Raw genomic sequence first — 18,074 nt, 5'->3', positions numbered from 1 at the left:
TTAAATAGTACAGGACAAAGCTTCTGACCAAATGCGAAATATTCAAAGTTAATTCGCGTTGGTCTCTTCCAAGCAGATTCATACATTGCCTCGAATAACTGGTAATTCATGATGCAGCCCCGGGTATCTTGGTAAAGTGCCTTCTTGAGAGGCACACACAGTGATGTTACCGTCAAAATGACCAAGTATACAATAGAACAGGTAGCAGGCCGAGGGTCACGCCTCTGTTTATGTGCAGATCTTTGATACTGCTTCAGGATACCATTCAAAAAACTCCTATACATATAACCGGGACACTAGAACTCGTGTTAAACACTATAACATTTTTGCATGAAAAGGCTTTACTCAGAGTGTGGACTGTGGGCCACATAGGGGATTCGCTGCGGAGAATTTCAGCGCGTAACTTTCCGATACCAACACTTGTAGGCTTCCGCGTTACCGTTGGTCACTGGGTACGCTTTTACCGGTGGGTCAAAGTGCTTTGTCCCAACACTAAAGGAAATATAATGTCGTAAATGTGAACCGGTTATAGAACGTTTTGCGGCAGTTGTAAATGATGACATCACAGGAACTACAATCATGGCGGCGAAGAAGAAAGGACAAAATGCCCAGACCACGGCTGAAGAGTTTCTAATGAGTCACAGAATGGTAAAGTTTCTCCTTGCTATCAAGAAATGAATATCTAACAGTCATCAAAATGACACAACTTAACCATGCTGTAATGTAGTTTGATACAACCCAAAGTTCTACAAAACAACATGTTTTTAAACTTTATCAAAGTTCACCTTTTGTGGAGGATAGACACACCCCCTGTACTGTTGGATAAACCATAGACCTACAAAAAAAAGGCTTTCCCAATCTGTGATAAGCTATCATGCAAATGTACATTGTGCATTTGAAACATTTACTTGTGGTGCTACCAAAATGAACCTGCAGTGATAACACCAAGACCAGCGAGTTTGTTTGAGGACCAGAAGTTTACCATATGTATTGAAGTTTAACAACATTTGGCCATTGGCCTGAAACATATGCCATAAATTATAAATAAACCTTAAATAAACCTTTCTGAAGCTTATCACTCCACTAAAATACCGCTCAAGAAGGACATTTACTCAAGTCTCATTGCATTTAAAGTTAAAAAAATCATTTCTCAGTTGCTTTCCCATTTGGTCTATGATTAACTGCGCCAGAAGTTCTCAGCATCAAAACGGTAGAATACAATGATAATGTACACAATTTGTCAACTAAATTTTGCCTTGAACAATAATTCACATATGGTTTAACAGAAAAGCCTCATAATGACTTTCTATATCAAGACTTTGGTTACTGTTTTCAAACTGTCCTAACCTTAATTTTGGTTTTCTGATATATATATATATATATATATATATATATATATATATATATATATATATATATATATATATATATATATATATATATATAAATATATTTGTTTGTAGGATATTACACACGTACCAATCTGCTGGTTCAAATAGTTTATTATATCTGCACAACGTTTCGTCATAAAAGTAGGACTTCCTCAGGTGCTACAGATCAAAAAGTTTCAACACGGAGTGAGTTACAGTGATATTTTTCGTACACAAAAGTTACACGTCAGAGAAAATACAAAGTGACAGTATGGTGAAAATACAGCCACACTATAAATACACATTCAAACATTCTCCCAATTGCCATTCAACATCTGAGCCATTCAAATAGGTAAGAAACAACTCCTGTATTTTCACCATACTGTCACTTAGTATTTTCTCTGACATGTAACTTTTGTGTACGAAAAATATCACTGTAACTCACTCCGTGTTGAAACTTTTTGATCTGTAGCACCTGAGGAAGTCCTACTTTTAGGACGAAACGTTGTGCAGATATAATAAACTATTTGAACCAGCAGATTGGTACGTGTGTAATATCCTACAAACGAATTTATCATAACCACGCCACCGACAACACTTGGGACAACCTGAAAAACCAGAGTCGACATATATATATATATATATATATATATATATATATATATATATATATATATTCTCCAGGGCAAGCATTTTGGAACCCTTCTACCTAATCAAAATCCTCCCCTAAATAATCACATGTCGCCCTGCTACAATGAAGTTTTAGATTAAGATTTACACAGAGTATTTATGGTAGCATTTCACTTCATGATATTACTGTCTATGATGTAACGCAATACAGTTGATGTACTCCACTATATGCAGGCAAGCATGACAATTTTGAAATTCACTGCAGTAGAAACTATAGTATACTTGATATATGTTATAAATGTTTTAGTGTTTTTCTTAAAGGCGGTAAGCAGGTACAGTGTTTTTGTTAAGGCCAGTACCCTTGTAAATGTTACCAGGGTTCCCAGTCATTTTACCAGGGTTCGCCTTGGTATATTGATGCAATCAGATTTAGGGACAGTAGAAATGATACCAGGGTTCCCAAATCATTTACCCATGTTCCAAATCTTAGGCAAAAACACTGAGGTAAATGTTACCAGGGTTCTCCTGGTATACAAGTGCAATCAGAGAAGGAGACAGCAGTAATGTTGCCAGGAATCCCAAATAATTTAACAATGTTCTCCAACATAACAGCAAAAACCCTGACTGTTTTTCTTGAAAGTTAAATATGTAATATTGAGGGTTTTCAGATATCATGAACAGCGCCATCTAGTGTCAATTTGATGATTACTCTGTTTATATTCAGTATGTTGTTTTCATTGAGTTTACTGCTGTGTTGTTCAGTGCAAAAGACTACATGTTATTAAATGATGAACCTTACATAGACAATTGAATTAATAGATAACTGATAGGTGAATGACAGAGTTTTAAAATTCGAATATACTTTTGTAAAAGGAAACATTTACCAATGTTCTCATGAAAGAACACTTCAAAGATAAAAATGACTGTGTGAACAGAATTTAATATGCACAATCCAACAAAAGCTTTATCGTGACATTCATGTTTTCTTCTCAATGCATGTATTGTCTTCTTTTGTGCAATGTGCGCATCGTGTTCTTGTTGTTTGGGGTTTAGGAAAAAGGAAATGACGATATATTGTAGAATGATACATGTTATTTAGAGCCTAACTTACCAATCTTTAACAGCCAAAACAGGCAAATATCATCTGACTTACACTGTCACAATGTCAGCCTAACAAAATGGGTAACTATACAGTTTACATCATACATGTAAATTCCTTATTGCAAAATCAAGACTAACTTTAGTTGGCATATGGTAGGTTATTGCTTGGCAATATATAAGTTTCATCTTAATAATAAGTGGATGAATGATAGGTTACATGTAAATGGCTGCAATGTTGAAAGACAAATATATTTACAACTTTGTAATTATTGTACATGCGTCTACTACAATCTGCGTCAAACTTACTCATTCCTTTTGTAACATATCAGTAGTTTTACCTGTAAATAAGTTTGTTTTCTGATAGAAAACTGAAATTTGTCAGACAATGTTACCCAGTGAAAAACTGATCCTCTATGCATTTAATTATTCCTTTTCTTAAACTGAGGCAAATAACACAAGAGTATACTCACCTGATATGTTTTGAAAAGAATAGGGATATTTCCTCCCAGGATTAGGATGTAGTCAATCAGGCTGCCTCTCACGTCACAGCTAACACTCTCAAATTACCCATGCCTTGTGGTTGCCGGTGGGAAGACCACTCACAGCTTTGAAAGCTGATCATCTGAGGAGTGGAAAAGAAGCTTCTGTGACTCTCAGTACTCAACATCTTTGAAAAGTTACTGATACCTGAATGTACTGGTAGAAGTGCCCGATATCGATAGTGTGTTGTTTGACATCTTTGAAAAGTTACTGATTTCTCAGTGTAAAAGTGCACAATATCGATAGCGTCTTGTAATCTCTAATCACATCAAGATTACAGCACAGTTATCATCATCGTATAATATGTGATAAAACAGTAAGACATGGTACCTATTTAAGCCTTGAAACTGATACATTGGCAGCACATTGAATGCTGTACTGTGAAGGAAAGAAGCCCAGCGGTAGTCTAATTTAGTTGATTTGCATGTTCTTTTCCATCATCATGCATTTCATCAAAATTACAGCTTCATTTAAAATGTCTGAGAAATATAGCTCAGACAGATAATGCCATTGAGCTTCTCATGCGATTCATGCATTATCGGTACATGCAATTTGTGACTGAAACCTCAGCAATTACTTTTGAGTGATCATGCTATTAAATGCATAGCCATCTATCTATTTATCTATCCCCGTGTCTAGTAGTCTTTTTTTCACTATTTTAAATCTCTATTTGTATATACTATTACTTTATTGTCTGCCAATCACAAAGGGCTGAGGATTTTTACGAAAATGATCTCATGGCCGCTGAAAGACATTGGGTTCAAAATCATGCATATGATAGATTTTCAAAATATCATTGTGCTTGTGATGATGATTTCCATAACAAAAGTTGAGCCGTATGGCTTTTATCAAAACATAGATGAAAAGTACATGTAAAAATCAGTGACTTGACTTCACAGCATGCTTTCCAATAAAGCCATAGAAAAGCAAATTTCACATGTTATTTAATTTTACCGTGTTTCCATAAATCTTTGAACATTAGACTTTGATCTTTCCCAGTTGTTGTAAGTGGCTTTTAACACTGGTCCACTTTTGTAGTATTATTTTCACATCACATTTATTTGTTCTATATCCCATGCATCTGATGAAGATAATATTTTCACTTGGTCATACTGTCTTGTGGGTCAGAAATAAGTAATTTAGCATTGACAGAGTTCATCACCTTTGTAATTTCCAGTCGCTGTACTATTGATGAAGATCTAGTAGGTATTAAATTTGTATTCATTACCTTGGAATTGAATTAATTGGCTTGAATAAACTTTGAATTCAGATGATACAATAAGAGCAGCAAACGGCAGTTCATTACCGATGGTTAGGATAACTTACACCAACGAGAAAGTAACATTTATTCTGTTTTGAAGTTGATACCTACAATACTTTCTGCAGAGAGTGTTCACAAGTTATGAGGAAATCCAAGACCAGGAAGTTTTCTGATGTCTATGCCTGTGATGGAATTACTGCGTTCTAATGATGCAGCTAGTATTCCCCTAGGGTGTGCAGTATACTTGAACAAAAAAGAACCTACATGACCATAATCCCGGTTGTGGCATGGAAGAAGCAGTCCACTCAAGTCCAAATATCATCACGTTTGTCCAGTGCAGGTTTAATGGCTGATGCACATCAGATCCAATAAAGAAAACCATAATTTTCTCTCCCGAAAGTACAAGCAGCAAGAACAAACTCACAAAATATATCGAATACTGTCATTATAAATATTCAGTGACTATAGCAAGCATAATTCAACTCTATATTGAAATTTCTAGCTTGTGATTTCCGAGCAAGGCTAAAGACATTCTTACTTTACTGCTACAGATGGCATAGTAAAGAAAATTCTGTACATGAATCAGCATGCCCAAAGTCTTTTAGAAACAAGTCATCGTTGATGACACAGTCCCCACTTGTTAATGGGTGCTTTGATTACAGGTCCTCAGAGAGGATAGAGTCCTCTTCATTAGGTCTGTGATAAAAATACTTTGAATAAATTCGCTTGATACATGTCTGAGTTGTAGTTCAGGAGATGAAAAAATCGTAATAAAATGGCCACATGGTGGCCATATTGGATCGAATCACAAAACAAATCAATGTGCATATGTATGACATAGGTCAATGTCCTTGTACCAAGTTTGAATAAAATTGGTTGAGATATGCCTGAGTTATGGCTCTGTACATGAAAAAATCGTAACAAAATGGCCGCATGGCGGCCATATTAGATCGTATCACAAAACAAATTGATGTGTATAGCTATGACATTGGTCAATGTCCTTGTACCAACTTTGAATAAAATCTGTAGAAACATGCCTGAGTTATGACTCTGTACATGAAAAAATCGTAATAAAATGGCCGCCTGCTGGCGGCCATATTGGATCGTATCACAAAACAAATCAATGTGCATATGTATGACATAGGTCAATGTCCTTGTACCAATTTTGAATGAAATTGGTTGAGATATGCCTGAGTTATGGCTCTGTACATGAAAAAATCGTAATAAAATGGCCGCCTGGCGGTCATATTGGATCGTATCACAAAACAAATTGACGTGCATATGTATGACATAGGTCAATGTCCTTGTACCAATTTTGAATGAAATTGGTTGAGATATGCCTGAGTTATGGCTCTGAAAAAATCATAACAAAATGGCCGCCTGGCGGCCATATTGGATCGTATCACAAAACAAATTGATGTGCATAGCTATGACATTGGTCAATATCCTTATACCAACTTTGAATAAAATCTGTAGAAACATGCCTGAGTTATGGCTCTGTACATGAAAAAATCGTAATAAAATGGCCGCCTGGCAGCCATATTGGATCGTATCACAAAACAAATTGATGTGCATATGTATGACATAGGTCAATGTCCTTGTACCAATTCTGAATGAAATTGGTTGAGATATGCCTGAGTTATGGCTCTGTACATGAAAAAATCGTAACAAAATGGCCGCACGGTGGCCATATTGGATTGTATCACAAAAAGAATCGACGTGCATATCTATGACATTGGTCAATGTCCTTGTACCAACTTTGAATAAAATCAGTTGAAACATGCCTGAATTATGGCTCTGTACATGAAAAAATCGTAATAAAATGGCCGCCTGGCAGCCATATTGGATCGTATCACAAAACAAATCAACGTGCATCTGTATGACATATGAAGTAATCCTTGTACCAAGTTTGAATGAAATCGCTTCAGGCATCTCTGAGATATCTGCGTGAACGGACGGACGTACGCACGCACGCACGCACGCACGCACGCACGCACGCACGCACGCACGCACACACGCACGGACATGACCAAACCTATAAGTCCCCCCGGACGGTGTCCGTGGGGACTAACAAGCAAGTTTCCATGGAAATATTTTTTAATAGTGTACCATACTCATTTTGAAAATGAAAGGTTTCCTTGTTTCCATAAGTGTCTATTTTAAAAGTAGTCTGTCTATTTTCATAATCAGTCTATTTCCGTTAGCAAACTGTGTCGGTGCATCTTGCTCCCTACTGATGTATTAGTATGCTCAAATATACTTTTATTGTTTGAGTGTTTATGATACCATATGCCATGTATTTCCAGTCAGTTCCATAGTTTATCATCCACTTTCACACTTTTATATCATTCCCTGATCTTTTCCATGAAAAACTCCTCTTCCAGTTGGTTAGACTGAAGTTGTTTGTAAACATGCATCCTAAATTGATGCAGTATTGTTTTTACCCCAGTTTCACAGTTAATTAGAGAAGCTGAGACTGATAATGAGAGTAAATGGCCATGAAGGAAATTCCTGTTTACACGGCACAGCTGCTGCTGCTGTTGTTGTTTGCACAATGAGGATGTGATTTGTACGCTATTCCAGTTCATTAATGATCAAAATAGCATTAAAAAGAGATCAGAACAAATGTTAAGTGGAAGTAAATACTGGACTGTCTTTTGAAAATGGGAAATATGATAGCATCTATTATTAGTATTTAATTGAGTGTCACTGCATCATCTGTACTCCCAGCTGTATGACGGTGTTTTTGCAGCTTGAACAGACACCATGACAACCTACTGTAGTCACTCAAAAACAGAAAAAAAATCATCTTGGCTCTGTTGTATGGCACAGTAAACTAGAAGAAATTGAAGCAATGATAGTTTCATCTTTTCCATGTTTTCACAAGGATGGAACCACTCGTATGATATTTTACTGGGTAGCTTAGTCCAGTACATGTAGGATATTTCTGCCTGAGTTGTATATTTGCTTTGCTCTAGTCTTAAACTGGATTGCAACGATGGTTTTTGTGTATTGTAGATGATTAATTGAAACTGCCTACCATCTTGATCAAAAGACATTTTTACCTCATATTGCCATATATGTAATGGAAAGCACAAGGAAATCCTAGAAACATCACAAATAAATATGTTGCTTTTGGAATAAATTACATCAGAAGAGGAACTGGTGAGAAAGAAAATGTCATGTGCGTCAAAGCTTTTCCTGAATTTTAATTGCCACATCGGTACCTGTTTCATTTATTAACTTTCCATCAAATACAGAAATGTACCTACCTTCCGTTCTTGCCAGCCAATAATCCCAGGTGAATACAAGTAAATTTCATGGCTGTACCATTCATCCAGGGGTATGACCGAGTCTCAAAAAGAGGATGAATATGAGCGGAATTATTTTCTAATTGTGAATTATTGTTTTGGTTGAATACCTTTGTACTGTTGTAATCTGTAATTAACATGATAGGTACTTGAAAAAAACAGATGGTAGGGCCATCCTGTAGCTATTGAGATCATTGTTGGATTTTTTGCTGGGACAGTTGTGTCTGCCTGCAGATATAAATTAAACATACATTGAACCAATACTAACCGGCCAGTTAAATTTATTTTCAAATAATGCAGCGGTTATGCTGTAGCGTCTCTGGCAATGAGAGAAATACTGCTTTAAAAGGTCAATTCATTGAGACAAAGGCCTACACAGAGATTGCCGTTTGAAAGATGCTCAGTGTAGGCCGCGTGATCACAATCAACACACCGTACATGTCAAGGCATGAGTTGACAACACACCCAAGTAAGCTCTGCTGTACATAACTCCTGAGTAGATGTATAGCTACAGCCCATGACCGACTCTCTCTCCATGGATTAATACGTGCGCGTATGATGTGTCTATTCTGTGATCCTTTCAAATTTTTGATGCTGTTTCTGCGCTCTAAACAATGCCTCCATGCCCTCAGTTGCTTCAAGGTAAATGAACATGTTTGTCTTACATGACATGTCAACGTACCTGACTTCATTATACATTAGATCATGTAGATGTCTGCCATATGCGTACGTTAGTCTGTGTCCATTGATTTGTTCTGCAGGGATTAGTTTGACTCTGGTTGAAAGGTATTCCTTTAAAAGTCTCATGCAGATACAATTCATTTTTGGTCCCTTTTGATAACCAAACTTTTCAACAAATTTACATATCATTTATTTATGTATTTTTGTTTGTGTTTCTGTTTTGTTTTGTTTATAAACAACTCAGCATAACACATGTGGCTTTTTTTGTCTTGACAGGTTGAGAATGTACGACTTCTAGACCGATTTAACAGTCGTAAGCCATCGGTTGGAACTTTATACTTGACAGCCACACACTTGATCTTTGTTGACCCTGCTGGGAAGAAAGAGACATGGGTAAGTCAGACTTTCAGAAAATTTGTTGTGACAAAGGTAAATATGAATATTTTTCATTTAATTTGGTGTATGTGAAGAGAAATTGTCATGTTCCAAGATTTGTATGACAGTGAATACCAGTTCTAAATATGCTTAGTCACCACTTGATGATCTTGCCCAAGTACAACTTTTAGTATTCTATGCATGCATAGTGTGAGACAAAACTGACAATGGATTTACAAGGTTTAGAGTTGGTTTAATGAACTCAACATCTGTGTGTCTTTCAAAATCTCATTTCCATCCGGCTGTAAAGCTCAGGTTAATTGCTTCGCAGCCAGGCCATGTATTATTCAAAAAATTGACAGTGACAGCACATCTGACCAAAATGTAATTATGCATATTCATCATAATTCTGACATCTCGAGATTTCAGAATACATAAACATGATTTATGGTGATTTCTGTGCCGCGCTTATTAAAATGTGACAACAGTCGGACCATTTCAGAGTCAATTATTATTGGCTGCTTCATTGGCATTCATAGTGTTCATTTCAAATATGTCATTACTATTGGACATATGAATCAGGTGACTAGAATTCATCACATTTAATTGCTGATAGACTGCAAGAGTGAAAGGGTGTAAAGATTATTAGTTTATGTTTTCCGTGGTTGTTCTACCTGAACATGCATATTGAGCCAGTATGGCTTACAATTGTATGTAGGTGCATTTTATATTGCAACTTTCAAATTATAGGAAAGTGGTCCATTAAAATTCCAAAAGCTATACAAAAATAATTTATCAAAGTAATAATATTATTAATGGGCATTTTTTGGCCTTTGTGTAAGGCTCATTATAATTTGGTATCTGTCATTTTACATTCAGTCGCCATTATGAAAATGTCAACCCAGGCAACAATTGACTGATTTATGCTTTTTTTCAGAGATACATTGATACAACTTTTACAATAAGAAATATCAGGGCCTTCCAAACATTGGGCAATTCAAAAATATATAAAAAAGTGATAAAAGGTCAACTTTGAATAGACATCCATGAGAACTAATGGTATGGTATGGTATCCTCTGATAGATAAACATCAAAGGGTAGTAAATACATAGTATAGTCATCACATTTAGTACTGGTAAACGATCTCAATACACTGTTGATGTACAGGTGCTACACATGAACTCTAGATCACAGACTGACTGTAGTTTTAGATAGAAAATTTCATGTGTAATCTTCATATACTCTAATTTTGTTTGAACTGTGTGTCATTCCTCTTCCGTCCTCGTTTGTGCAGTTAGGGTAGAGTTAGCAAGATTGTTTCATTTTAGTCTTGCCTGAACTGGGCTTCATAATTGATGGTTTCCATGAAATCAGAAATCTGATCTTGGTTTCATCCAAGTAGGACTGATCATCTTCCACATACGATATGCACTGTGGGATGATTTGGGAATAGATACTGCTGGTGCCCATGTATGGAAGCCCTTCAGACTTGATTTCACTTCACCGCTAGTCTCCAGTTCACTATTGATGCTCTTGCAAGCCATTATTCAAAATTACTTCCATGAATTGCAGTTTAAGTTTTCAACATTCAGTGATTATTACCTGCTGATCAGGTGGAAAATAGAGGGATTATTTTCACTGATCGTTTCACAGTCACTTTCATTGGTTTAATGGACAATTAGATTAGTCATTGCAGTAGCAAAATATGTCTCCAATATTTTGCCAACAAGTACTGTCTGTTGATTTGACACTTTTACCATCTACCGTTTTCTTATGAAATGGCTCTCTTTGTCCAGAAAGGGTGAAAAGCCAGTGTTGAATCACCAGCAATACACTTCGTTTGTTCAGTTTTCTTTTTTCTCAGTAAACATACATGTTGTGAACTGTCGTGAAAGATGTAAGGAAGACTGCATATTGCAAGTTTTATTGTATCATTTGAGAGCAACAATGTAGAATAACTTTTAGAAAGCATTATTCAATACAATTACAAAAAGTAGCATAAATGTAAATAAATGTTTAACCCTTTCCTGCCAAGTCCATATTTCACGACCAGGTCAAGATGGTTAAATTAATGAAACACAACATATTCCATATTGGGTATTTTAACATAATACTGTACATATGAAAGCTGTTGAAAACATAAATACTGTAAACTTGATTGTTTTGGACTAAAGATGCTATAATAGACCAAGCCAAGTGGGTGAAAATACATCATGTTTTGACTCAATACTGCTTTTTACTGACTTTGCTGATGGGGAAGTGATACTGTCTGGCAGGAAAAGGGTTAAAGGTGATTATTTAACATGATGACTCTATCCAGTATCTGTCATCAGAGACCCTGAAAAAATACATAAACAATGAATTGGTATTTCCATACATGTACCTCAGAGGCTATTTATAATTTTTCAATGTGTACCTCGTTAAGTGTCGAAAAACTGTACTCTCTCACTTTGTCGAAAGTTACCTGGTTAAAGGTCAAATTTTCATTTTGGACATAATTCTTCCCAAGTCAGTAGATTTACATTTGTCAAAAGGATGTTGTATGCTGATTTGTTTGAAAGGACACTCATTTGTGTAAAGTTTCAAGGTTATGCCAATAGTTCAAAACAAAAAAAGTGTCTTCATGTTGTAATTGAATTTCTATGATTTCAAAGTGTAATTTTCAGAGATATTAAATTTTATTGTATTTCACATGCCTTTAAATATCATTTATGTTACTGCCAACAAAGCAGAAAAAATGACCTATGTTATATGCAGCCATACCTGGGACTGTGCTATGTTGTTTTTTTGGGTAAATTTTTGATGGTGGTTCTGTTCAAACAGTTTACTGATGTGACCAAACATCGTCATAAATTTTTGTATTCACAAAGTACACATAATGTAATGACAGTATACATGTACGTGTACCATCAACGCCAAAGAAACCGCTCAAATCTAGCATCAATTTTCAGATGCAATGACATCACACTGTTGAGGGAGCATGCGACTTTGCTAATATTGCTATTTTAGCAGAACTGTTATACACGTCCATGTATGCTTGTAATCCTCTATTCAGAAACATAGCGGTACCTGCATGTATGCCTTTTATATACTGATCAAATACTGCCATTTGGTATTATGCAGTTGTTCAACAAAAAATGACAATGTCCAAAAAAACTGTCATTGTGTCATCTACAATTTGCCGACCACCTCAAAACAGATGTCATGAACTCTCAATCATCTCAACATTCATTGCATGGAAGACAATAATTCAAAGAAAGTGAGAGAAAATTGAAAATATTAATAATTTGTATTTGCTTAATATGTCAACTATGATTCATATATGAATAGTGATGCAAACAAAAGTCTATTGTGCAATGTACAGATTGTTGATAATTTTACAAGTTGTTACAGGCATAGGTCATAGCCCCGATATTCACTTATTTTAATAGAGGTCTGTATTTTTGTTTGACAAATACCATATGTGTATATATTTCGCACTACGGCATTTTAATCTTTTTACCAAATTAGGATATTTTATTTTATACATTTATTTTATCATGAAAATGAATAATGAGAATTTGTGACAACAAATTTTGAATCCCCCTTGTATGAATATAGCTGAAAGTTCTGTGTTGTAAACATGTTTTTGCTGAACAAATCCATCAGTTTGAGTTCTTGGACAAAAGTTTTCAGCCCGGAATCATGACTTCTTTGTGCTGCAAGTTCAGTTTCACCATTGGATATCAGACCACGTCTACAACCACGGGGAGAATGGCCACCGAGCAAGGCTGAGAGACCCAGAGACTGTTGGTTTTAAACTCCATCCCACTGGACTCCATCATAACTTATTTTAATTTCTTGATGTTTTAATTAAATTTATCTATGTCTGTTTATCAGTCATGTTGTCCATAGTTTGAAACATGTTGAACAGATTCTAAAGAAAGCAACACAACGTCCAATGATGTCATCAATGTTGTTTTTAAACAAGAGACAACATTCAGTATATTGAAAAAAATACTGATTTCTCTGAAGGTGACCCACTGACATTTAGCGTTTTCTTTTCTGAACAAAAAACTTGTTGGTATTACCATATTCTAATGATGATTTCCTGTGGCTAATTTTTATTTCGCAAAAGGACTGTGCCCTAGGGGAAAGCAAAAAAGAAACCAATTTACTGTAAAAAATTTAACAACAGGCGACTTGCAGGTATGAGGCACACAGAACATTAAGAAACAAAATACTCAAAATTATTTCAAGTAAACTGTTGCAAGTGAGTCACAGAATTTGAGATCTCACAAACAAGCAATTCAAGTTTTGTGGTTAGGGCAGGACCAGGAAGCAAGCTTGTTAGACTGCTGTGCAATGAGCTTCTGGATGACATGCTGGGTTTCTCTGCCTCATTTGTACAATTCTCATTATTACTGGCATCAATCAATGTTTCATCAGTGCCAACAGTCAAACAGTTTTGAGTCATCAATTTCTTTACCGCTCTCTCTCTTCTCTCTCTCTCGTCTTGTCAATGCCAGTCAGTGACCTGAGTATGTACAGCGGTATGAACTTGTCAAAGTGATGTGCCCCTCATCTTCCCACTACTTCTGGCAATCCAGTGAATTAATCTTGAGTGCTGAGCAACATACTGTGAGGGTATATGCTTCATACAGGGAAAGGTTCAATATAACCGGTGTTTTCTCTTGCTAATATTCAGAATTTTCAAGAACTTTATAGTAACCAACACAGCCGTTTTGTTTCTATGGTAGCCGCATGTTAGATAAACAACAAGTGAAAAAAACCCAGCATACAGACATAAGAAAAGAGAAGTTAATAAAAAAATTACAAAAAGACAAGTATCGGTACATGTAAATAAAAAGATAATTTAGATAAATAAATAAATACAAAACAAATAAATAAACAGACTGACAGAAAAAATATTTGGCAAATATGTGTTTACATAGCAATTGTGAAACTTACTTGTCAATGTTCAAAATCACCTTGCTATCAATAGTTCTCATTCTATTCTCAAAAGTACCTATCAAGAAAGTATGTGTGTAGATATTATCTAATGTTATTGTTGACCACTGACTATTAATATGGACCACTATACATTTGTTAACAGCAAAATCACATGTTTATATTTTGTATGATGCAGTGTGCTTGTATTGGGTATTTCAACATACTTAGAGTAAGCTGGAAGAAGTAGACAATTTTCTAGTTCTCTTGAACAAAAATAATTAAAATATTAAAAGTTACAGCTGCTGTCCCTAACTTTGAACAAAGACAAATTTTACCCCACTCCATCGACGAGCATACATTGACACAGAATGTGTACTTTAAAAAAAGGTAAAAGGCCACCCATTGTACAGTGTATTGCTAGTAAATTTTCATATAATCTACCTCTACTGGGAAAATTACACTTCTGAATCCCTGCAATATTGATACATGCAGACAGCAGGATCACAATGCCACATTTCCTGCTTCACATCATGTTTACCGTGAGGCAACTTTCAGCAAATGAATATATCAATTCAAAAAGTAGTTTGATATATCATACTCAAAGTTCAGCCCCCAACCCATCCTCCACCCAGAGCTTCAGTACTGAGCTCTTGTTATAGCTCTTGACTTGCAGTGCTTTTATATCTACTTATTTGTATTTATATTGGTCATGACCTGTATTATCATATAATGAATATGACATATAAACTTGATATTTTGAATTGATCATTTTCTTTAGAGAGGACTTATTCCTTGAAGGGACATGATCCGATGCATTCATGAATTATTTAAAAGAATTTAACATGCACAGATTAGCGTGACCATTTGCATGAAAATAGCGTGAATGCACTGATAAGAACGTCCATAAAATTTATAAGGGACCAACTCGCTATTTCAATGACAAATGTACCATGATAGTACGGTGTATATCTGGTGTCACTCTGAATTATCATCGGGGTTGAAAAAAGAAAGATAAGAAAGAGTCCGGGAAAGGAGGATACTGTTTGCACTGTCTGATGCAAAATTCAAACATGAAAATGAGCAGATATGATGAACAACATGCATACATAATCAGGACAGGCATGATTTTGGAAACTGATTCCATGGAAATATAGACTACTATAGCTTGGTTGCCTTGCATTGATAATACAGTGTTTCAACCACCATCTATGACCTTTGCCACACCAGGCGTAACCAGCCAAACTTTCTATTACCTCCATGCTACATGTACATGTAACTTCATGAGCCACCAGATTGACTCTAGAATCACATACCACCAGATAGACTCTAGAATCACATTTCCTTTTTTCAGAGCACATCAATAGAAATATCACCAGGCTTATTTCCATTTATTCCGCAAAAGGAATAGGAAATGGTGACAATATACGCGGCATATTGATAATCACTGTGCAGACTTTCCACATGAGGTGTTATCTTGTGACATGTCATGTGATGAACAAACAATATGTTGCTCAGAGTTAAAGTGAGCATTTTTTTTTCTAAAACCATAAAAAAGCATCACTTGTTTGAAAGATTGTTAGAAAGCCATATTGTGTCGTGAAATGATGCGTCAGAGTCTGATTGGGTATTTCATTCAAAGGTACAGATTGGAGGGTTGATTTGAAAAAGAGGATGGATTCACATTTAGAAATGAAAATCCAAATACAGTGAAACTCATATCAAGGACTCCCACGAGAATAGCCAGAGAGGCCATAATAGAGTGGTGTAAAATTATATTCAACAATATTCTTGAAAAATCCATCAGTAATGTAAGTTTCCTGATTAGAGAGGTGAGCAGCAAGACAGGTTTCACCATTTATCTCATGTAAACAAAGGTTAGAGAAGCAAAATCACTCTGAAAAACTCATAACACATGTTTATCTTCTGTTAGAAATAATGTATGGTAAACAGATCCTACCTTGAAAATCTATTTTACCAACAGAATGATGCTGAATTTTATGATATCATTTTGCAATAAAATATGAGTCACTGTCAGATTTTTTCCAGCATTTTAAGTCAATTAAATGTCTTTGATCTCCTATGGCAACATCTAGAACCATTTATTTTTATGTATATTTACGACCATAATGGTGAAAAGTCATCAGTGAGTATATGTAAGTGTTGAAGTTGCCAACTCATTCCATTCTTGGCAGTTACTAGTACATGTATGTATGATTATAAAGATACTCAAAACTTGTCATTTGATTATTTGCAGATAATGCACATGCATATAGCAGCAGTGGAGAAGATGCCACTAACCACAGCAGGCTCTCCGTTACAAATTCGCTGCAAGAACTTCCAAGCTGCCACCTTTGTGATACCCAGAGAGAGGGAGTGCCATGATATCTATACATCTCTCTGTAAACTTTCCAAACCAGGTTGGTCGAATTTTTTACCTCTCCCATATACAAGTAACTTTAATAACCCCTTGACTGCCTTCAGTGTCAGAAATTTCACCATTATGAATTACCAGAGATAGGGCTACCTTGCATGGTGGGAAGATTCCAACAACATCCTATATGAATTTCAGTGTGTTTGGTACTTCTACGTTACTACATTGTGGTTGTCAGGGCATTAACATCAGACATCGCGAAATCTTGTTCTAATATCCAAACTAGGTAAAAAGAATTTTTGCTCTGTTCATCATTACCCACTTGTCACTCATTCAAATACAACTCCTTTGTAAACATTAAAAACCAGGCTAATGGAATTTTAAATCATTTGCAATTGTCCCTATGATTGTTAGCATTGTTAGTTACCGCACCAGTAAACTTGTAAAACTAGGTATAAGGTATGTATTTCGTCATTGTGACGTATTTTAAGATATTTTGAAACTCTGGTAGTAGAATAATGTTACACTGTAAGTGGTCAGAAATTCTATTATTTTGGTCTGAACCATTTGTAAACAAGTGAAAAAACCGTACAGTATCATTAATGCTGGAAAACCTTGGCACATGCATACAAAACAGATATTCACTTTGACATATTTTTGAGTAGAGAAATCAATATAAAAACAACCCAGCATTAAAAACTATCAGAAAGTTCATGCTTCCAATGATAGAGTATAGCTAAGTTTTCAAAAGTTTATGTCTACTGAAAACAAGTGTAATTTGTTCACTTGATGAAATGTGTGGACTCTTTGTCTCACGTAGACTGTACAGTACATGTACATGTAAGTCATACAGCCACTCATATGACATTTAGCATGTAAAGATGCTTGAATAAGAATGTTTGATGTTTGTGTGGTCCCAATAGAAAAGCAAATATGAACTACAATAAATATTGGACAGCATTTGTGAAATATGCTACAAAAATTGTGAAGGGACACTTATTGTATTGTCTGTTGATTTTTGAACTGCCTTTAAATCATGTTCCAGCATGCTTTTCAGGCCTCACCATGAAAAAGGGATTCATTCACTGCACGATAAAAACATATTCCATGAATGGATGGATGCTGCAAGGCTGTGATATATTCTCGTAAAATGCAGATTTTGAGGCCGTAGATTTAAATTCTTCCTAGTGCAGTCATTGCTCAGACATGCCTGGACAGATCTCATTCAAATTTGGATGAGAACAAAGTACATGTATAATGTCGTATGTTTGCGTGTCATTTAAAAAGAAAATGACATATGCCTGCTTTTTGTACTTGTTTAAATAAATGAAACTCGTACACTTGCAAACCTGTTTCTTGCAACTTTGTATACCGATAACACATATTACTTGTCATACTGCTATCATTTACACAATATGTGATGTTGCAGTATAATCCAATACGGTCTGTAGATCACCATCCTGTTGTAAATGTCATGTCAACAGCCATATGGTGTAACTTCA

The 18,074-nt window shown here is 35.6% G+C and overlaps 1 protein-coding gene across 4 annotated transcripts in view; it reads left to right on the top strand.

Annotated features, from left to right (window-relative positions):
• The window catches only part of LOC139131739 (phosphatidylinositol-3,5-bisphosphate 3-phosphatase MTMR8-like), a 61,586-nt gene that overhangs the window by 528 nt on the left and 42,984 nt on the right, over nucleotides 1–18,074 (top strand). For 2 of the 4 annotated variants that reach the window (XM_070697942.1, XM_070697941.1), the window contains exons 2-3: nucleotides 9,171–9,287; nucleotides 16,456–16,618. In XM_070697942.1, coding sequence (XP_070554043.1) covers nucleotides 9,171–9,287; nucleotides 16,456–16,618 — 280 coding nt within the window. Of the gene's footprint in view, nucleotides 1–517; nucleotides 649–8,722; nucleotides 8,856–9,170; nucleotides 9,288–16,455; nucleotides 16,619–18,074 lie in introns of those variants that run through there. The other 2 variants (XM_070697944.1, XM_070697943.1) reach the window with 2 other exon arrangements.

This window comes from Ptychodera flava, chromosome 4 (assembly GCF_041260155.1).
Source record: "Ptychodera flava strain L36383 chromosome 4, AS_Pfla_20210202, whole genome shotgun sequence".
Taxonomy (NCBI): domain Eukaryota; kingdom Metazoa; phylum Hemichordata; class Enteropneusta; family Ptychoderidae; genus Ptychodera; species Ptychodera flava.
This window is presented reverse-complemented; position numbering and strand designations above follow the sequence as displayed.